At 38.4% G+C, this 23,327-nt stretch overlaps 1 protein-coding gene across 1 annotated transcript; it reads right to left on the reverse strand.

Moving 5' to 3' along the window:
- Nucleotides 1-456: 456 nt before the first annotated feature.
- Nucleotides 457-22,441, reverse strand: LOC133615222 (uncharacterized). Its single transcript, XM_061973631.1, has 3 exons — nt 20,607-22,441; nt 7,160-7,245; nt 457-4,404 (listed from the first exon to the last, which is right to left on the reverse strand). Exons 1-3 carry the CDS (start codon nt 21,991-21,993, stop codon nt 4,300-4,302), a joined length of 1,578 nt encoding a protein of 525 aa, XP_061829615.1. The 5' UTR covers nt 21,994-22,441; the 3' UTR covers nt 457-4,299.
- Between the last annotated feature and the right edge of the window lie 886 nt (nt 22,442-23,327).

Below are 23,327 nucleotides of genomic sequence, written 5' to 3' on the forward strand. Positions count from 1 at the left end.
ATTTTTTCTCCTCCATTCGAAAATGCGGACGTTTTTAGCACCACTGTCTGATTCCAATCAATGCAAGTTATCAGAATCAGGTAATACACCAACTTATATTCTTGTCTTCATGAAAGAAAGGAATCTATATGTGTTAAACATGCCTGTATTATCTTTAAACACCTTAACTTGTTAACAATATTAACTATATGTGTTAAACATGCTTGCATTATCTTTAAACACCTTTAACTTATTAACAATATTAACTATATGTGTTAAACATGCTTGTATTATCTTTAAAGACCTTTAACTTATTAATAATATTAACTATATGTATTAAACATGCTTGTATTATCATTAAACACCTTTAATTTATTAACAATATTAACTATGTGTTAAACATGATTGCATTATCATTAAACACCTTTAATGTATTAACAATATTAACTATATGTGTTAAACATGCTTGCATTATCATTAAACACTTTTAACTTATTAACAAAAACATATATTTCATAAATAAGTAAATATAAATTATATATATGAATGAGGTAGATCCCCACGATTTGATCAATTGAAAAGTAGCTCGCCTGCAGAAAAAGTGTGAGCACCCCTGCCCTACACAATCTGGACTGTGGTCCTAATGTTTACCCCTGTTGGCTTTTACAATCTTTATCTTCATCATTTATTTCAACTTTATGTTATTCAAGTATGACATTTTTAAATTTAATTAATTTCACTGACAAGCAATTCTATTATGGTCATACTCTTGTTTGCTAGCGGCTACGATTTCATTACTATTGAAGATATTTGCTCCTTCTCAACTCTGTGGTAATATTCTTTTCACAAAATACAACCAATAGTACGTTAATGTTAAATCTTACTTGTGAAAAGTAATCCCCCGATTCCTATTTTCAACAGTCCACTCAGTTTAGGCTGCTCGCCGGCTCCTCATCACCACTTCAAGATGGCGGCCGAATTTTTCGCGTCACAGCAGCCAATGCTGTATCTACTTATAAGATGTCTATGGCGCTGATTCCTTTGGAGGTATTTTTTATTTTATTTTTTACTTTAAATATGCTCAACTTTAACACAGGCTTTTAAAAAATTGATCCATTCATCCATTATTTATGACAGCAAGAAAAAAACAAGGGAATCATTTCATAATAATGTTGTTATCAAATACTTATAGTCCCATTTATGTATTTCAAGTAAGTACTTATGTGAAGAATCATTCCTCGGGAAAACTGTTTACACGTTTTTGAGCTTGGATAAATAATCCTCCATATTGATAGCCAATTGCATTAATTTATTCAGCAGAGCAATAAAATATATTTCTTGCACCTGAATAGTGGCAAAAAGAAACAACCCACTGGCTTCTTCTCTGACAAGAGACGGTAGCGACATGCACCCGCTAGCTCATGTACGCCCCCTTCTTGGTGGAGAATACAACACCTCTGAGTATGTTTTTCTGTATTTACATTAAATACATCACAAAGGCTGTAGATTCCACACTGTAGAAAGTCATGGTGTTAAAAATGTTTCTGCAAACATTATATAGACGACATTATGACAAACAGAAATAGCCGCCAATCTGCAAAGTGCTGACTTTCCACCGCGTCATCGTCCAGTGTACTCAGGACTAGGCGTAGTGCACTAAACTGTAAGTTGGCTTGCACACGAAAACCTAAAGCGGCAGCCTCATATCAGGTTTATTCCCTGTATATGAACAGAACATGTATTTATTAATTACATTCACTAATGTTTACTTAACAAAAAGTTAATATTTAATAGACAAATATTATTTTAATTTAATGTAATTATTTATAATTTTTTGGCTTTCATGTTTACCGTAGGAAAACAATGCTGCTCGAGCAACACACACAGGGCGCCCACAATATTTCAGCACACGCGTTTGTGATTTATCACGGCTGAAACTGTTTTGCGGGCACTATTTTGTGTTCTTAACCTTTTTGATCTCTGGGCGCAACTTTTCCACTACAGAGGGGCCTGGGGCCCACTGAAATACTAACACTAAATTAGTCCTCTTACTCTTGATCTTTAATTGTGTTCAATAATTATATCTAACCTACTTACAGTTTACAAGCTTGTCGAATGATATGAAAGCATGTGTTAATCACAAAGATTATTATTTATTAAACACATAAACCTTCGGCTTAGGTCAGGCTGATTCTAAGAATAAGCATTAGGCAAATATAATGCTAAAAAGGGACTAATGCATAACTGACAATAATAAATAGGTTTCTTAAATAAACTGTCAATAAAATTAAAGTGCAAATGAAAATACAGCTTCCCTAATTTAATCCTAATTTTTTTCCTTAAAAAAACTCTCTATGACTTTAGCTACAGACTTCTTCTGTTTGTTTGATATTGTCATTACTGCCACAAGTGGTGGAAAAGTGTACTACAACAGAGTACCGCTGCGGGTCATACAGACCACAGATGAGGAACAGATATTTTTTGGCGGCCCAACAATGGTTAAGAAACACTAATTTAGTACATCTGAAAGGTTTGTGCAAACTAACAGTAAGGAGGCGATCATGCTGCAAAGACACTCTATTCAGCAATATCATTTTATAATTTTATAGCTGCTGGATGACTTAACGGGCTGATTAAAATGAATTGAACTGATGCTTTTTTGTGTCTGGTGGGTTTTTTTTGGTTGGATTTTGGAAATATCTTATTATAAATGTCTTACAATATGCATTTTCCTGTGTTTGGATCATTAGAGACATGAGTGCGCTGCTGTTGTCATGGTCCACCCCATTGTTGCAGAGCGCAAGTCAGCTCGCTCAAAATATTGAAATTCTATATTCTGTAATTTATTTTCCGACATGTTGCAATGACAAACTGGAGACATGTGGTACGTCATTTTGTAATTGTGTACCGTATTCGTAATGAACAAAAACCACAACCACAGTGCAGGAAAGGTGTTCCCCATTGTAGATGCGCGAGGCTTGTTTGGCATTGCAAAACAGGCTGGAGGCCATAATGATTTGAGTGTGGAGGAAACTGAGTGTTTCCATGGCCACGGACAGCAGTACACGCAAAAACCTCATTTAAATAAGGCGATCTGCACCACTTTTCAATTGCACACGCAGTCTTAGTAGATCACACACAACAAGCAAATTTATATATTGCACACGCTGTTTAGCACGTGGTATTCCGATCTTAGTACAAAACCCAAAACCAGTGAAGTTGGCACTTTGTGTAATTTGTAAATAAAAACAGAATACAATGATTTGCAAAATCCTTTTCAACTTATATTCAATTGAATAGACTGCAAAGACAAGATATTTAATGTTCGAACTGAGCAGAAGCACTTACCACAGAACACTTTTCCTCTTTGCATCAGTCCATCTTAGATGAGCTTGGGCCTAGCGTTTCTGGGTGTTGTTGATAAATGGCTCTGGCTTTGCATAGTAGAGTTTTAACTCACACTTACAGATGTAGCGACACACTGTAGTTACTGACAGTGTTTTTTTTTAAGTGTTCCTGAGCCCATGTGGTGATATCCTTTACACACTGATGTCGCTTTTTGATGCAGTACCGCCTGAGGGATCGAAGGTCCGTAATATCATCGCTTACGTATAAGGATATCTCCAGATTCTCTGAACCTTTTGATGATATTACGGACTGTAGATGGTTAAATCCCTAAATTCCACGCAGTAGCTCGTTGAGAAATGTTGTTCTTAAAATGTTGGACAATTTGCTCACGCATCCATCATTGTTTGTGAATGACTGAACATTTTATGGAAGCTGCTTTTATACTCAATCATGGCACCCACCTGCTCCCAATTAACCTTTTCACCTTTGAGATGTTCCAAATAAGTGTTTGATGAGCATTCCTCAAATTTCTCAGTCTTTTTTGCCATGTGTGCCAGCTTTTTTGAAACATGTTGCAGGCATCGAATTCCAAATGAGCTTATATTTGCAAAAAATAACAACGTTTTCCAGTTCAAATGTTAAATATCTTGTCTTTGCAGTCTATTCAATTGAATATAAGTTGAAAAGGATTTGCAAATCATTGTTTTGAGTTACCATTTACACATTGTGCCAACTTCACTGGTTTTGGATTTTAGTAGATCAGGACCTAAGGGTGAACGAGACGTGTCTTGGAGAAGAAAAACAAGTTAAATTATGTTTTTGATCACAAATCCGATCATTTGCAGCGTTGGAAATGGTAAATTGCAAAAACCACTGTCTATAAAAGTTTTTCCAACACATTAATTTTTCATCCTCTCATTCTAGTATTTGACAGGAAGTCATATTTGGATATCTGCTTTAAAGTCAAATAAGTCAAGGTCCATTCTTTTTTCCAGCCATCTGCCCGTTGAGGCCACCGGACTCCCAGCGTTGCCAGAGACCGGACTTCTGACTTCCTGCTCTGTGCACGCGCGCCCCCTGCGGTGAGACAAAGAGTATTTGGAAAATGGATGGATTACTTTCCTGTAACAAGACAGAATCAATATACAGAAGGATGTGTTTGCATTGCAAGAACAAATAATGAAAAAAAAACAAGTATTGGCTAAGCCTTCAACACCTGCTGTGTGAGTGCAGAACTAGTGCAATCATGACCTTTGACCTCATTAATACATGTTTTTTCCTTACTTGTGAGGTACTAATAGACAATACTTGTGCTTATAACCCATTTTCTGAGACAAAACTGTCGATCATTCTTCCTCTACAAAAAGTATTGAATTCCAACAGTATGAATATGACTTAAAAGGGAACTACACTTTTTTTTAGGGGAAATTTGCCCATCGTTCACAATCATTATGAGAGACAAGAAGATTATTATTATTATTATATATTTTTTTGCATTCTAACTAGGGATGTCCGATAATTGTTTTTTGCCGATATCCGATATTCCGATATTGTCCAACTCTTTAATTACCGATACCAATATCAACCGATACTGATATCAACCGATATATACAGTCGTGGAATTAACACATTATTATGCCTAATTTGGACAACCAGGTATGGTTAAGATAAGGTACTTTGAAAAAAAATTGATAAAATAAAATAAGATAAATAAATTAAAAACATTTTCTTGAATAAAAAAGAAAGTACAACAATATAAAAACAGTTACATTGAAACTAGTAATTAATGAAAATGAGTAAAATTAACTGTTAAAGGTTAGTACTATTAGTGGACCAGCAGCACGCACAATCATGTGTGCTTACGGACTGTATCCCTTGCAGACTTTATTGATATATATTGATATATAATGTAGGAACCTGAATATTAATAACAGAAAGAAACAACCCTTTTGTGTGAATGAGTGTGAATGAGGGGGTGAAATGTTTTTTTCTGGTATGGTGCACTAATTGAAAGTGTATCTTGTGTTTTTTATGTTGATTTAATAAAACAACAACATAAAAAAAACCCCAAAAAACGATACCGATAATAAAAAAACTGATACCGATAATTTCCGATATTACATTTTAACGCATTTATCGGCCGATAATATCGGCAGGCCGATATTATTGGACATCTCTAATTCTAACATGTAAAAATTGGCTCGTTCTTGGTTACTAGTGAAGTGTATTTCTGGTCTTGCCACCTTCTCCCGGGCAGAAGGGAGACAAGGCAGTGCGGCTGGATCAAAAGAGACATCTGAGACACTTTGCTGGACAAAAAGTTGCTTTATTACAAGCGAGCGTATCTGTAACGTATTATTTCATGTTTTGTTTGTACACAGCTAGCCAGACCAGCTTGCTTATTTGGGTAAGCACTCCATTTATGTCAAAATAGCTTGGCTTCAAATTCCATATTTATAGCGCCAAAGTCACGTTCACCTCACTCTCTCATCTTCTGTCTGCTCCACATCTCGCCCTTCCTCTGTGCTGGCTTCCAAAAGCAGCAGTTCATCCTCAGTATATGCAGCTTCAAAAAAAAAAGGTTGAGAATCCTCATTTGTCCAAAAGTAGTCGTCTTTGTTGTCTGTTACCGAGTCTGGCATGACTAGAAAACACTCGCGTTTGTTTCCGGAAGTAGGAACACACAGCTGTTGCCAGAAGTCGGAAGTGCGTTGTTATGGAAACGTAAATCAATGTGCGGTGGAAGTCAGTCAGTGATTAAAATGAACTAAAAACGGTAAATATTGAACATAATACATATTGTTATGAAGGTGTCTGTTACTACATTATATATATACTTGCAGTGTGCATATTGTACATATTACATATTGTTATGAAGGTATCTGTTACTACATTATATATATATATATATATATATATATATATACAGTATATATATATATATATATATATATATATATATATATATATATATATATATATATATATATATATATATATATATATATATATATATATATACATGCAGTGTGTATATTGTACATATTACATATTGTTATGAAGGTATCTGTTACTACATTATATATATATATATATATATATATATATATATATATATATATATATACATGCAATGTGTATATTGTGCATATTATATATTGTTTTGAAGGTTTCTGTTACTACATTATATACAGATATACTTGCAGTGTGTATATTGTACATATTACATATTGTTATGAAGGTGTTTGTTACTACATTATCTACATTATATATATACTTGCAGTGTGTATATTGTACATATTACATATTGTTATGAAGGTGTCTGTTACTACAATATATATATATATATATATATATATATATATATATATATATATATATATATATATATATATATATATATACTTTCAGTGTGTGTACAATATATATATATATATATATATATATATATATATATATATATATATACTTTCAGTGTGTGTATAAAACATATTACATATTGTTATGAATGTGTCTGTTACTACATTATATATACAGTACTTACAGTGTGTATATAAAACATTGATGGAGGGTTTTGAAGTTGTTTTAGAGAGCTTTGAAGGCTTCCATTAGCCACAACTTTTAAGTGTTTTTTTGTCATAGCTATAATTGTAAAAAAAAAAAAGTGTTCTTGTCTCTTATGATTGTGAACAATAGCAAAACAACAATTCTCCCTTAATACTAACACAACACCACGTTATTGTAAAAACAAAGAAACAAAAACACAGGTACATAAAACTTATAACCAAATATGAAACACAGCGTTGCATTAATTTAAAGTATTTTATATTACCTGAGTTTGTTCAGATTTGAGCCGCTCTGTCTTGCTTGGGGGTGGCCAAATGCGTTCCAGTTTACCTCGAGACAGTTGCTTACCGCCTGGAATGACATGGAACAAGTGGAAAATCAACTCGGTTGTGTTTAGTTATGGCATTTTCTCCTGTAAAGTGTTATTACAAATACAATCATACTTTTAACAGAGTTTTAGCAGCATGGTGGCCGCGCCCATTCAAAACCCCATAGAGATAATTGCTTATTTATCATCGCTTCAACGGCGTCATCGTGATATGTGTTTCCAAAACAACCGTATTGTTTAAATTTATATTGTAGCCGAACCTTTTCTCTAAAGATATATTGTCTAAAAAACATGTTTTCCTCATGGTTTTGGCCTATTTTGTGTGTTTTAATTACTTTTTAAAATAATACCGAAGCCCCAAAGCAGTTTTTAATTGGCTTCACTGCGGTAGAAGATGTCACACTTTTTAATTTTGCCCTAGGACCCATCAACCTATTTTTTTTACCTTTTTTTGTATAATCATATAGACATAACATACAAACAATATCTGGAATATAAATACATGACTATTAACCGTAATTATGTGATTGTTTAAAGAAAAAAGAAAATCTTTACACAACTTGTAAATATGAATAATTCCTTATTTCTTGATATCTAATTGTATATATATATATATATATATATATATATATATATATATATATATATATATATATATATATATATATAATAAACCCAAATCTATTGCTGTTAGTTGGTCACGACCTGGCCGTGGTATAATTAATTTCCACAAAGTAGCAATTATTGCTTATATATTTAATAGTTTCATAACTATAACACAAAAAAAACCTGTCTAAGACTTTCTAAATATAATTTTTAACATTACATAAGCCCTCTGGACATGAAATAACCTTTACAAGCCGCAAACTTTGAAGCGCAATGTCATTTTGGTGCCTTCCCAAACGGTCAAAAATCATAAAAATCCTTAACTTTAACATCTGTATTGCTACAATAATAAACATTTTAAAAATAAAATCCACTTACAGTACATTAACACATCGCCACACACACAGAAGCCCCTTTGGTGCCCTCACAAGTGACAATAAATCCCCCAAATCCTTAACTTTAACAACCATATTGCTACAATAATAAACATTTTAAAAAGTAAAATCCATTTACAGTACATTAACACATTGGCACACATACAGAAGTCCCTTTGGTGCCCTCACAAGTGACCAGAAATCCCCCAAATCCTTAACTTTAACAACCATATTGCTACAATAACAAACATTTTAAAAAGTAAAATCCACTTACAGCACATTAACACATCGGCACACACACAGAAGTCCCTTTGGTGCCCTCCCAAGCGACCAGAAATCCCCCAAATCCTTATCTTTAACCACCATGATCCTAAAATAATAAACATTTTAAAAAGTAAAATCCATTTACGGTACATTAACATATCGGTACACACACAGAAGTCCCTTTGGTGCCCTCAAAAGCGACCAGAAATCCCCCAAATCCTTAACGTCAACAACCATATTGCTACAATAATAAACATTTTAAAAAGTAAAATACATTTACAGTACATCAACACATCGGCACACACACAGAAGTCCCTTTGGTGCCCTCAAAAGCGACCAGAAATCCCCCAAATCCTTACCTTTAACCACCATAATGCTAAAATAATAAATATTTTAAAAAGTAAAATCCACTCACAGTATATTAACACATCGGCACACACACAGAAGACCCTTTGGTGCCCTCAAAAGCGACCAGAAATCCCCCAAATCCTTAACTTTAACCACCATAATGCTAAAATAATAAACCTTTTAAAAAGTAAAATCCACTTACAGTATATTAACACATCGGCACACACACAGAATACCCTTTGGTGCCCTCACAAGTGACCATAAATCCCCCAAATCCTTAACTTTAACCACCATATTGCTACATTAATAAACATTTTAAAAAGTAAAATCCATTTACAGTACATTAACACATCGGCACACACACAGAAGTCCCTTTAATGCCCTCAAAAGCGACCAGAAATCCCCCAAATCCTTAACTTTAACAACCATAATGCTAAAATAATGAAGTGAAGTGAATTATATTTATATAGCGCTTTTCTCTAGTGACTCAAAGCGCTTTTACATAGTGAAACCCAATTTCTAAGTTACATTTAAACTAGTGTGGGTGGCACTGGGAGCAGGCGGGTAAAGTGTCTTGCCCAAGGACACAACGGCAGTGACTCGGATGGTGGAAGCGGGGATTGAACCTTTAACCCTCAAGTTGCTGGCACGGCCACTCTACCAACCGAGCTATACCGCTTTAGGGCGGTATATACATTAACACATCAACACACACACAGAAGACCCTTTTGTGCCCTCACAAGCGACCAGAAATCACCAAAATCCTTAACTTTACAACCATATTTCTACAATAGGTGCTGCACGCAATGGCAACATTAACAAAGCGTTAATACACACAGACATGGTTGGCACACGGAGGCATATTTGCCGCGATCCAAACGTTTGTTAATCGAAAAGTTTGCAAATAGAGGGGTTGGTAAATCGAGGCTCCGCTGTGTGGCAATTAACTTTTGCCTTACACATTTTTTTTCAATTTAAGTTTAGTGCTTTTAAAACAACGGTGCAACTTATTTGCATTTCCCTCAAAGTTAAATCCCCTGATTGAATCCCCTGTTGCAGACGCATAACATTACTGTCAAATGCATTTCTCTTTTCACCTTGAGTCCCCCCTCAGAGGCTAAAAATACTGACAAACTCCCAGACTGGTTGCACTGTTGTGTCACGTCTCAGAGCTCCCCTGCTGGGCACGCGTCAACTTGCAACACACACGGAAATCACACCGATGAACTAAATAAACATCCTGGCTGCATTTTATTCCACACCAGTAAGGTATTCCCATCCAAACAATACCTAAACAAAGGTGTCTTCCTTCGAGCTGGCATCTTCTCAATTTGATGGGGCCAACTGCTCCTAGTTCCCGTTCCTTAACTGCTTGTGACAGGGTCTACCCTAGTGGCTAAACCTCTTCCTGGAATAACACGCTTAATGCTAATGGAGAAGGTCATTTATCAACGTGCCAGACGGGGTAAGAAGGTTAGGATGTGTCTAAGAAAAAGAAAGATCAAAGTGACACTTTTAGGGATACGATGGCACAGTAGCCATAGTGTGTGTCCGGGAAATATGCTCATTATCACCATTTTTGGTAGCAATTAAAAAAAACCTGGAGAAAAATTGAGAAATCTATATCAACACCAATATCAATTTGACAGCAGTTTTTGATTTAGTTTTCATAGTCTTTTAAAGAAAAAGTATTTACATTTTACTCATATTTTAGTCATGTCAATTAATTAATAATTTAAACATTTTAGTCGACTAAAATATAAAGTATAACGTACATTACATCTTTGAGGTTGTCTTGAAAGCACATTTTGTCATAACTTACTGCGAGGTTTGTTCTCCCGGGATGCAAACGGACTACTCCGGACAAGACGTGCAGGTAGGAACATATTTATTTTCTCAATTAATCCTACACATCACAAAGACCGGAACCCAACAAAAGAAAAGCGTGCCGTTCACACGAGAAGCTAACGAACCAAAAAATCTTAACGCGGGAAACATAGAAGCGAAACACTTAACGTGGACTATGGCATGGAACAAACAAGACGTACTGTGGCATGAAACAACTAACACTTATGTGGACACATCATTTCCTTTTTTTTTTTCATTATTTATTTATTTCAGGCAATGACATAAAAAAGTACAAAGTTGACAACACATAATAATACAAATTAATATAGTGCAAAGGTAATGTATAGTCTGTAATGCATGATTGTCCAGTTTTGCCTGAAAGGGAGTGGGAAGAAGATAAGTTATTTGATCCCACCCCCAGTTCTCCATTCAGTGATTATTCACTTGAGTTTCACTCTTACTTTGTTCAATGATTATAATACAGATGTTGTATCATAGTAGCATTACCACAGGTAACAATAATTATTACACTGTAACAATAATTTTTTATCAACAATGTAGGAATAATGAATATACCAACAATGGTAATAGACAACATAGCAATAATGGTAAGGAAACATTGAGCACATGTTAACACTTTGAGACAGCAGCAGGTCAAATTAAAAACCCTCATCTCTATATTTGAACCAAACCCCATGTTTGTATAATAGTTTAAATCGATTAATAGTTTGGCATTGCTTGTGTTGTAAGTCCAGTTTGTTCCATAGTTTTACTCCGCATAGAGACACACAAAAACGTTTACGAGTGGTTTGAGCTCTCGGTAATAAGACATATCCAAAGCCTCTCAAGTTATGAGCCTGCACTCGTCTTATAAAAAACGTTGTAGATTATGCGGCAATAATTTGTTAAATGCTTTATATAAAATTATTACTGTATTATATTTAACAAGGTCATCAAATTTGAGCAACTTTGATTGCATAAACAGATTATGAGTATGTTCTAAATAACCAACGTTGTGAATGATCCGCACTGCTCTTTTCTGTAATATGATCAGAGAATGAATTGTGTTGTGGTAAGTATTCCCCCATACTTCAACACAGTATGTAAGATATAGGAGTACCAAGGTGCAGTTGTTGTGGCATGAATCGAACAACTAGCATAAACTAAGAATCGGACATGAAAACGAGCAGCATGAACTATGGTATCGCATGAAACAAGCAATGGCGCCAGGACGACTGACTGGCAAAGACAGGCTTAAATAATGGTCTCTTGATTAGAGCAGGTGCGTGTCTCGAACACCAGAGGCAGGTGAAACGAATAAGGTAAGGTAACTAACACAAACAAGGGTGCACAAAAACAGGAACTATGGAGTCTAAAACTAACAGAACATAACAAAAACATGATCCGGACCACGGATCATGACACATTTATTAATTGTTTATTATTGCAGAGCATCTCAAAAACTAAATCTACAGCACGACCTGCACTCCGTGAATCATTTAATAAGTACATTTCGCACTAACTTTGTGTGTTATTGTTTCATCTGAAATGTACCTTTTTTCTTCCAAATGTTGAATAGTAAATGACTAAAATGGTCACATGTGTCAAGGGGGCGGGGGTCGCAGCTAACTACGGGTTGTTCTCCCGGGATGCAGAATGGACTACTCTGGACAAGGCGTGCAGGTAAAAACATGATTAAATTACCCAAAACTCAAAGAGGTACAAACAAAAAAGAAACACAAAGCGAAGGCACAACACGCTGATCGTACTTGGAGCTAAAGCACAAAACTTAGCGCAGGAAACAAATAAGCTAACACTTAGCATGGACTTGAGACAAGTAATACTCACAAAACTTTGGCATGAAACAAAACTTCCGTAACAGGTTGCATGAAGCAAATAATGACGCCAGGCCGACTGACTGTCAAAGGCAAACTTAAATAATGCCTCTGATTAGTGTTCGGGTAGCAGGTGAGCGGCCGAACACTAATCAGAGACAGGTGAACATAAATAGCAACAGGTGCGTGAGTCCAAGACGTGAAACAGGTGACACTAATGGTTGTCAAGGTAACAAACAAACAAGGAAGTGCAACCAGGAACTATGGAGTCTTTAAACAGAAAATAACATAAAACATGATCCAAACCCCAGATCACGACAACATGAAGAAACAAGCTAGTTTTATTCGAGATTGGCGTTCAACTTGCACTGAGCCTAGTCTATAAAATCCGCTACACCTCCCTGATACCGAAGTACATGTCAAACTACTTCCATAACGTAAATGACCGCCATAACCACAACACCAGGGGGAGCTCCACAAACCACGTTAAACCCAGATTCCGATCCAACAAAGGTCTTAACTCATTCTCCTTCTATGCCACATCAATATGGAATGCGCTCCCAACAGGTGTAGGAAGTGCATCTCTATCCTCCTTCAAAACCGCACTAAAAGAACACCTCCAGGCAACTTCAACCCTTGGACTAACACGCTCCCCCCTCCACATCCCACCTCCCCAGATTGTAAATAATCAAATGTATATACTTGTTCTTATGCTTTCTGAACTCACTATGTCCACTACTTGCTGTACATATCCTACCAAGTCATACCTACACTATTTCAATGTCCATTTCTCTGATGATGCAATTGTTGACGACTGAAGTGCTGATATCAACCAAACCCAACCCAACCCCCCCAGTCTTGCTCCTTCCCTAATGTCTTCAATAGTCACAGTAATTCAGTACAGTATGAGTCTTTTGGAAATATTAGTTTAGGCCTACTTACTGTTGCGTAGATTTAAATTGGTCGAGCCACAGGGTTTACAACAAATCTTTACCGTTGCGAAGGTAAAATGTCTCCTTACGTCTTCTCTTTCTTCCAGTTGTAGAGGACATATTGAAAAAGATGTGTGTAACAATACAGTAGGGATGTAACAATATGAGAATTTCAGATTTTAGGTTATTGTTAATGATCACGGAAAGTGCTCAAAAAGCTTTTTAAACATCCATCCATCCATCCATTTTCTACCGCTTATTCCCTTTGGGGTCGCGGGGGGCGCTGGAGCCTATCTCAGCTACAATCGGGCGGAAGGCGGGGTACACCCTGGACAAGTCGCCACCTCATCACAGGGCCAACACAGATAGACAAACAACATTCATACTCACATTCACACACTAGGGCCAATTTAGTGTTGCCAATCAACCTATCCCCAGGTGCATGTCTTTGGAGGTGGGAGGAAGCCGGAGTATGGGTTGTACTTGTATAGCGCTTTTCTACCTTCAAGGTACTCAAAGCGCTTTGACACTACTTCCACATTTAATACCCGGAGGGAACCCACACAGTCACGGGGAGAACATGCAAACTCCACACAGAAAGATCCCGAGCCCGGGATTGAACTCACGACTACTCAGGACCTTCGTATTGTGAGGCAGATGCACTACATAACTGAAATAAATAGTCACACAGTTGTAAAAGCAACTATTTTGCATGTGTTTCTTATGCTTCACTGAAGTGTTTTTGTCATGATCCGTGGTCCGGATCATGTTTTGTTTAGTTATACTGTTAGTTTTGGACTTCCTTAGTTCCTGGTTTCACTTCCTTGTTTGAGTTTGTTTTGTTTCCATGGTTACCCATTAGTTTCACCTGTTCCACGTTTGGACTCACACACACCTGTCACCAATCATGTCACTGTTATTTAAGCTTACGTTTGTTCATCACTCGTTCTGCCTGCATTGTCGTTATGTCACACCGGTTCATGTCTCGTATTGACCAAGTAAGTTTCCATGTCCATGTCCTAGTTTCTGTTAATTAGGAGCTTCTTGTGTTTTAGGCACACTTGCCTTTTTTGGTTGTATTTTTGTGTTTTGTGGTAGTGAGTGATTTATGTCAATAAATCCAAGCCTACCTCCACGCTGTCGTCCGGAGCCGTCTCTTTTGCGTTGGAAGAACAACCCCACAGCTAGCTGCGACCCCCACGTGACAGTTTTAGTCTGAGTGTTGTATCTGTTTTAATTGCTAGCTCAACTTTTATTGTTGTACCGAAAATATTGGTTTGGACTAGGGTCGTCTCTAGGGTCGGTACCAATATTTTGGTACCGGTACCAAAATGTATTTTGGTACTTTTTGATACTTTTCGATACTTTTCTAAATAAAGGGCACCACAAAGAAATGGCATTATTGGCTTTATTTTAACAAAAAATCTTAGGGTACATTAAACATGTGTTTATTATTGTAATCGAAGAACAATTTCGTCCTTAAATAAAATAGTGAACATACTAGACAAGTTGTATTTTAGTAGTAAGTAAACAAACAAAGGCTCCTAATTAGTCTGCTGACGTATGCAGTAACATATTGTGTCATTTATCATTCTATTATTTTGTCAACATTATGAAGGACAAACTGTAAAAACTGATTATTAATCTACTTGTTCATTTACTGTTAACATCTGCTTATTTTCCGTTTCCACATTTTCTATCTACACTTCTGTTAAAATGTAATAATCACTTATTCTTCTGTTGTTTGATACTTTACATTAGTTTTGGATCATACCACAAATGTAGGTATCGATCCGATACCAAGTAGTTACAGGATCATACATTGGTCATAATTTAAGTTCTCATGTGTCCCGGGATGTATTTCCTGAGTTTATAAACATAATATGAATTTTTTTTTAAATTAGAAGAAAAACAATGTGTGACGATAAAAAATATCGATGTAATGATAGTAGTATCGACGAGATATGCTCTTGTGTATCATTACAGTGGATTCCCGGTGTAGAGCCACTAATGGCGTTTGTTTACATTGTGACGCCGGTGAGCTATTGTATCTTCCTACAGTGTGTAGTGAAGCATTTTTAGCTATTACTCGTCCTGCAGTGATAATGCTACTTGTAAGAAACTTACTTTAGTTGTCATCGTGGAGGCGAGCATTAGTGATTAGGATTAGGGTGTTGCAGTGTTATAACTTCACCTTTATCGTTACCAAAATGCGTCCATTCTCCCTTTTTGGTCTACACACTGTGTCTGCTTGTAAGTACTCCATGATTGTGCGCTGCCAAACATGCTCCTCTGCTCGTTAAACCTGCAATGTCACGATGTGACGACGCGCCGTCATGCCCGGGAACCGGTACTTTTCAAACAGAGTATAGTACCAGTTTTGATTCATTAGTACCGCGATACTATACCAGTACCGGTATAACGTACATCCCTACCGTGTTCATTATGACCGTTTATCGTTACTTCCCTCTAATATAGTCTTGTTTACCTGTGAAAAATCCAAAGACCGTGCACTGGATTATAGGGTGCATTAACGGAGTCATGTTATAATAATTTTTTTCTAAATATAAAATACTTCCTTGTGGTCTACTGAACATGTAATGGTGTTTTTTTGGTCAAAATGTTGCATAGATGATGTTTTACAGATCATCTTGAAGTCGCTTTCTGACAGTCGCTTCAGGATGCGCCGTTTTGTGGGCGGTCTTATTTACGTGGCTCACCTTCGGCAGCGTCCTCTCCCCGTCATCTTTGTTGTAGCGGTGTAGCATGCAAAGACGGGAGTGGAAGAAGTGTCAAAATATGGAGCTAACTGTTTTAATGACATTCAGACTTTAATTCAATCAATAACGGAGCAGCATCTCCTCATAGGGAAACAACAACACCTGAAATGTGTTCCGTGAAAAACCGTCTGACCGGAACTCTAATAAATACAATTCCTTGGGTGAATAATGTACACTCACTATACCGGTATGTTTTAGTGGTTTCATGGCGAGATTACTGACAGATATAAGTAAGGACCTTAAGCTACGTTATATTAGAAATGGCAACAGCTGAGGTTAAATGTCCCATAACAAGAAGATAGAGAAAAAGAAGAACCTTATTGACTACAAAGGCGGACGCACGCAATTTTTCAGGATTTATGCAGATCCCAAATACAGATCAGAAGGTAAGAGAAGTTGCTTTTGCATATTATTGCGAAACAAAACGCCAGATAATATGTCTTACCTTATACACACATGATAATAATACTTGTATGTTGAAACACATCAAACGGCTTATGCCATCTACTGTTCACCCTTATCATTACACCATGCACCAAATAAAATTGCTTTGAGGTGGGTAAGCTCAACCAAACTTATTCCTTAAATTAGGCGCACCGGGTTATAAGGTGCACTGTCGAGTTTTGAGGAAAAAAACAAGGGTTTTAAGTGCGCCTTATAGTCCGGATAATACGGTAGCTATTTGCTGTCCTAAAAGTCGCATACTTTATATAGTTCCAGGTCCTGCCACCTGCTGAAACACTGTGACGACTCTGCTGTGGTCGGGTGTATCAGAAAGGGACAGGAATTGGAGTACAGGACACTGATCGCTGACTTTGTGGAGTGGTCTCAGGCGAACCATCTGGTCCTTAATGTGGACAAGACCAAGGAGCTGGTCATCGACTTCAAAAAGAGAATGACCCCGGTGGAGCCCATCAAGATCCAGGGCCGGGAGGTGGCAGTAGTGGGGCAGTACAAGTACCTGGGAGTCCACTTGGACAGCAGACTGGACTGGAAGGACAACTGCAAAGCTGTTTACAAGAAGGGCATGAGCAGACTCTTTTTCCCGAGGAAGCATAGGTCCTTTAATGTGTGCAGAAAGCTGTTGGAGATATTTTATCAGTCTGTTGTGGCCAGTGCCCTGTACTTTGCAGTGGTTTGTTGGGGCAGCAGCACCAGCAAAAGGGACTCAAACCGGATTGACAAACTGATCTGGAAAGCAGGCCAAACTATTGGCACGCAGTTGGAGGCGTTTGTGTTAGTGAGGGATAGGAGGACACTGGACAAACTGCTGGCCATCATGGACAATCCTGCCCACCCACTCCACCAGATAATTAAGGGACAGTGGAGTTCATACTCCAACAGGCTCCTTCAGCTTCGTTCCCACAGTGTTCGATTCAAGAACTCCTTCATTCCGCACTCCATCCAGCTGTATAATCACTCGCCATACAGCAATAAATGATATCTGTCTATTACCTGACACCTTCTATGTCAGCTACTTCTCTTTGTTTTTAATGTCTATTTTCTGCTGGATTTACTCTCTATTTTATGCTGCAGCTGTCACATATACTGTAATATTGTACATGGTAATTGTTATATATTGTACATATGATATAGACATAATATAATATAATATATCAGTACATATAATATACTGTACATATATTATGTAAATATTACGTATATATGTTATATTTCATATCGTTATATTTAGTCTATTTATACCTGCATTGTCCTTTCCATCCTTACACTTTCCATCATTGTAACTGAGCTACTGTGTGGAACAATTTCCCTTGTGGATCATTAAAGTTTGTCTAAGTCTAAGTTGTCTAAGTCTAATACTTAATTGCAATAATGTCATGGGAGGGATAAAAAGTGAGGTTAAAAAGCTGAGTTCCCCAGGAGATGGTCAGAAACACTTCAGGTAATTTAAGGGAAGTTGCTCTTTGTGTTGCCCAATTTGTGGGCCGCAATGACACTAAACTATGAAGTTAAATACAGGGCCACAAAATATGGGCTTATGACAGGGTCTACCCTAGTGACTGATCCTGTTCCCGGAATAACACGTTTAATGCTAATGGAGAAGGTCATTTATCAACGTGCCAGACGGGGTAAGAAGGTCAGGACTTGTCAAAGAATCTTGTTTCAGTAGCCATAGTGTGTGTCCGGAAAATATGCTCATTATCACCATTTTTGATAGCAATTAAAAAAAAAAAATAGAAAAAAATTGAGAAAATACTAACTTTTCTTACAAGAAAATGTACATCAACACCAATATCAACATCATGGACCAGTGTTCATTTTGACAGCAGTTTTTAATTTAGTTTTAGTCATAGTCTTTTAAAGAAAAAGTATTCATGTTTTAGTCACATTTTAGTCATGTCAATTAATGGATTAATTTAAAAATTTTAGTCGACTAAAATATAAAATATAACGGACAACGTATATATAAGTAAATTTCACACTAATTTTGTGTGTTATTGTTTTAGCTGAAATGTTTCCTAATGTTGAGTAGTATATGACTGAAATGGTCACATGAAGAAACAAGCTAGTTTTATTCTAGATCGGCGGGCAAGCTCAACAAAAAAAAACGGTAGTGGTAGCGTAAGCAGTCTTGCTCCTTATCTAATGTCTTCAATAGTCACAGTAATTCAGTACAGTATGAGTCTTTTGGAAATATGTAAACACTTTGAGTTAAGTACAGCCACAAAATATGGGCCTGTGGGCCATGTGTTTGAGCCCCCTAATCTGTTGTGAGCAACACAATCAAACAATTAATTAATTAGTTATGATTAGAGATGTCCGATAATATCGGCCTGCCGATATTATCGGCCGATAAATGCTTTAAAATGTAAAATCGGAAATTATCGGTATCGGTTTCAACCTCCCGATTTTCCCGGGAGACTCCCGAATTTCAGTGCCCCTCCCAAAAATCTCCCGAGGCAACCATTCTCCCGATTTCCACCCGGACAACATTATTGGGGGCGTGCCTTAAAGGCACTGCCTTTAGCGTCCTCTACAACCTGTCGTCACGTCCGCTTTTCCTCCATACAAACAGCGTGCCGGCTCAGTCACATAATATATGCGGCTTTTACACACACAAAAGTGAATGCAAGGCATACTTGATCACCAGCCATACAGGTCACACTGAGGGTGGCCGTATAAACAACTTTAACACTGTTACAAATATGCGCCACACTGTGAACCCACACCAAACAAGAATGACAAACACATTTCGGGAGAACATCCGCACCGTAACCCAACATAAACACAACACCAGAAATACCCAGAAACCCTTGCAGCACTAACTCTTTCGGGTCGTTACAATATACACCCCCCCCCCCCGCTACCACCAAACCCCGTCCACCTCAACCACGCCCACCCCCCATCTCCCGAATGCGGAAGTCTTAAGGTTGGCAAGTATGCTCTAGTATACTCTGGACTGAAGCTGTGTGCCTTCATTGTTTTTGTAGCTGTTGTTTTGAGGTATGTTTAAGAAAAATACAAAATAATGCACTTTGTGAAAATCAAAGTATAGTATTTCCCATGGTTGTAGTGGGTATTAGGATTATCTCAGGGAGAGCATGTCCCAAATTCCATGCTGCTGTTTTGAGGCATGTTAAAAAAAATAATGCAATTTGTGACTTCAATAATAAATATGGCAGTGCCATGATGGCACTTTTTTCCATAACTGGAGTTGAAGTTGTTCTCTTATTTTGGAAAACCTTGTTTTTGATTAATTGATTGAAACTTGTATTAGTAGATTGCACAGTACAGTACATATTCCGTACAATTGACCACTAAATGATAACACCTGAATACGTTTTTCAATTTGTTTAAGTCGGGGTCCACGTTAATCAATTCATGGTAAAGTTACATTGTTTATTTAATGCATCCAACGTGGCATCACAACAAAATTAGGCATAATAATATGTTAATTCCACGACTGTAAAAGTTAAAGTTAAAGTTAAAGTACCAATGATTGTCACACACACACTAGGTGTGGCGAAATTATTCTCTGCATTTGACCCATCACCCTTGATCACCCCCTGGGAGGTGAGGGGAGCAGTGGGCAGCAGCGGTGGCTGCGCCCGGGAATCATTTTGGTGATTTAACCCCCAATTCCAACCCTTGATGCTGAGTGCCAAGCAGGGAGGTAATGGGTCCCATTTTTAAAGTCTTTGGTATGACTCGGCCGGGATTTGAACTCCCAACCTACCGATCTCAGGACGGACACTCTAACCACTAGGCCACTGAGTAGGTATATATCGGTATCGGTTGATATCGGAATCGGTAAATAAGAGTTGGACAATATCGGAATATCGGCAAAAAAGCCATTATCGGACATCTCTAGTTATGATTTAAATGCATGTAACCAACACCTGGAACAACACAGTAGCCTGACTGGCCAGTCTCACCTGGTATGTTGGCCGATGCGAGTAGCGTCTTGTTGCCCTCCCCTGTGCTTTGTCGCGCCTCTCCGTACAAAGTGCTTCTTTGTCTGTGCAGCTCGTCCTCTCTGGCTTCCGCCTCTTTGATGTCCTTCTCGACATCTGCCTGGAGAGCCAGTGCTGGACGCAACTTGAAGAAAGGATTTTGTTTGATGGCGGCAGATTCCTTCCTTGTCTTGTCCTTTCTTACTGTGCTCACACTTTCCACCGCTGGTGTGGACGCATCAGTACTTATAGATTCGGAACTCCTGTGAACGTGCACATTTTTGTCTTGTTTGGCATATGGAGATAAGCGTGACCTGTCTCGAGAACCTCCAGTTGGACTCTTTGAAAGGTTTTCAGAATGTTTCTCTATCTTGGAGATTGCAGGATTCTGAATCCTGAAGGAGTGAGCTCTGGAAATGGGGCTGCTTTTCACTGAAAACATCTCCAGGCTACGTGTGCGCTCCAGCACTGAGGGAGAAACCGGATCTTTCATTGATGAAGAAAGTGGTTTCCTCATCCTGGCTGGACCTAGTGTGTTATCCTGTTGGAAATCTTCAAACAGCAGTTTGGTCTCCTTTAATTGATACGTCTCCCCTTTCACTTTCGATATTTTTCCCCATCCAGTCATCCCAAGTTCTCGCTGAATTTTGGGACTCATCTCTTTGGGCGTTTGCTGCTGGGAGAGCTGCCAATCATCTTCTTGGCCTGGACATACCTTGGAGGGAAATGGCTCAAGAAGGATGTTGGTATTGAAGGGGATTTCCAGTACATCTGGATCATCAGCCAAGTTTAGAACTCCACCAGCTCTCTGAAGATTCTGTTTTCCCTGGGCGTCCTGGTGGACTTTCCTTTCCATAGCGGTCTCAGTTACAGAGAGGCGGTGACAGGTTGATAGAAAAGAAGATGGCTTAGGAATTTTTTCGTTGTAATTGTTGGCAGACCAATCTGGACATACCCAACTCATGCTTGGGTTATCATCGGAATAACCTCCATCTGGTATTGTAATATTGTGGCATTCCAGCTGTTCAGGTTTATCTCCATTCCCGTCATTCTTTTTCCTCTCTATCAGGCTTGTCTCTGTCCTGTCAGACTTGATGGCTTCTAATCGCGTATCTTCTTCCACATCTTCACTTGTCAGATCATCGACTTGTACTGGGAAATCTTTCTCTTCAGCCAAAATCTTCTCCGTGTCTCCTATCCCTTCCACCTGGCGTTGTTGGACCAGTTGCAGACGCTGGAGCAGTTGCTCCCCTTTCAGGATGTCAGAAGCTATACTTTGGCATTCATCCACTAGCTTTGCCCTTACTTTCACATTCTGTTCCTGTTTTGACCGAGGTACAGTCACTTTTCCAAAAGGATTTTGAGACATTTTTACCTCACAGGTGCCTTTGACGCTCCTTGCCAAGGAAATATTTGACGTGCTATACCTTAAGGAACTGATGTCACTATGCTAGACAGCATCACTCGTTGGCTTTGTATGCGACTGATTTTGGTTGATTTTCTAGAGTGTTATGTTGCAGTTTTGTTTAGCTTGATTTCCTACCTTCTCCACAAGTGTATCATTTCGAAAATTATACCCGGTGCCTGAAAATGACTCAGAAATGTGTCTTCATCAGCTTTCTTCGAACTGTCCTTCCCTTCACTCAGTACATCATCCGCTTGGACATTCGTCTGGTCTTGCTTGCTCTATTGTTCCTCCCAGTGTTTCCTCGAGACTGCGGCCCCCCCTCGGATTTCTGATCCTTAGCATTAGTTCAAGGGTCTTTTGTACTTCCCTTAAATATGTGCTGCATCTGCGAACACTTCCACAACCTCCCTCTGTGCCATTGACTGCTTCTCACTATGATACCAGAGTAATCTGTTGTAATTAGCTTTATCCTCTGTGTCGTCACCTACCTTGTCTGCACGGGTCACACTGGAATTACAACTCCTTGTATCTTTGTTGCTCCCTGCTGGAAATCGTGGATCCTCATAGGATGGAAGAGACTGTAGTGGAATAAAGATATCCACACTGTTTTCATTCCTCACGTTGTTCTCAATCACTGCAGAGAAAGGGGCTTTGGGTTCATTGTGGAGCCTCTCACCAGGTGTAGAAGATGAGTTTGGTTTGTCATGTCTGTGTTTTCTGTCACAATCTCAAGATCCGTCGTCATCCACAGGCCATCCTCGTCCCGAGAGGCGTTTTCGAATTGATTTACTGTTTTCCATGATGAAAAGAGTTTGGAACTATTAGGGATTAGCCATTTTTTGTACCACTTTTAAATGGTGACTGTTTTATATTATTGTGTAATTTTCACCGTTTGTAAGAATTAATGCAAATAATGGTGATTGAAGAAAGCCCATCCATCCATCCATCTTCTTCCGCTTATCCGAGGTCGGGTCGCGGGGGCAGCAGCCTAAGCAGGGAAGCCCAGACTTCCCTCTCCCCAGCCACTTCGTCCAGCTCTTCCTGTGGGACCCCGAGGCGTTCCCAGGCCAGCCGGGAGACATAGTCTTCCCAACGTGTCCTGGGTCTTCCCCGCGGCTAATAGGACGTGCCCTAAACACCTCCCTAGGGAGGCGTTCGGGTGGCATCCTGACCAGATGCCCGAACCACCTCATCTGGCTCCTCTCGATGTGGAGGAGCAGCGGCTTTACTTTGAGCTCCTCCCGGATGGCAGAGCTTCTCACCCTATCTCTAAGGGAGAGCCCCGCCACCTGGCG

The sequence above is a fragment of the Nerophis lumbriciformis genome, linkage group LG22 (genome assembly GCF_033978685.3).
Source record: "Nerophis lumbriciformis linkage group LG22, RoL_Nlum_v2.1, whole genome shotgun sequence".
NCBI classification, from domain to species: Eukaryota; Metazoa; Chordata; class Actinopteri; order Syngnathiformes; family Syngnathidae; genus Nerophis; species Nerophis lumbriciformis.

Bases quoted from the DNA above. Each gene is read 5' to 3' on its own strand.
- LOC133615222 (XM_061973631.1), bottom strand. From the start codon at position 21,993: ATGTCTCAAAATCCTTTTGGAAAAGTGACTGTACCTCGGTCAAAACAG. The intron at 7,246-20,606 runs GTGAGACTGGCC...ATGTCATTCCAG, and splicing joins CGCATCGGCCAACATACCAG to GCGGTAAGCAACTGTCTCGA. The intron at 4,405-7,159 runs GTAATATAAAAT...GTCTCACCGCAG, and splicing joins TCAAATCTGAACAAACTCAG to GGGGCGCGCGTGCACAGAGC.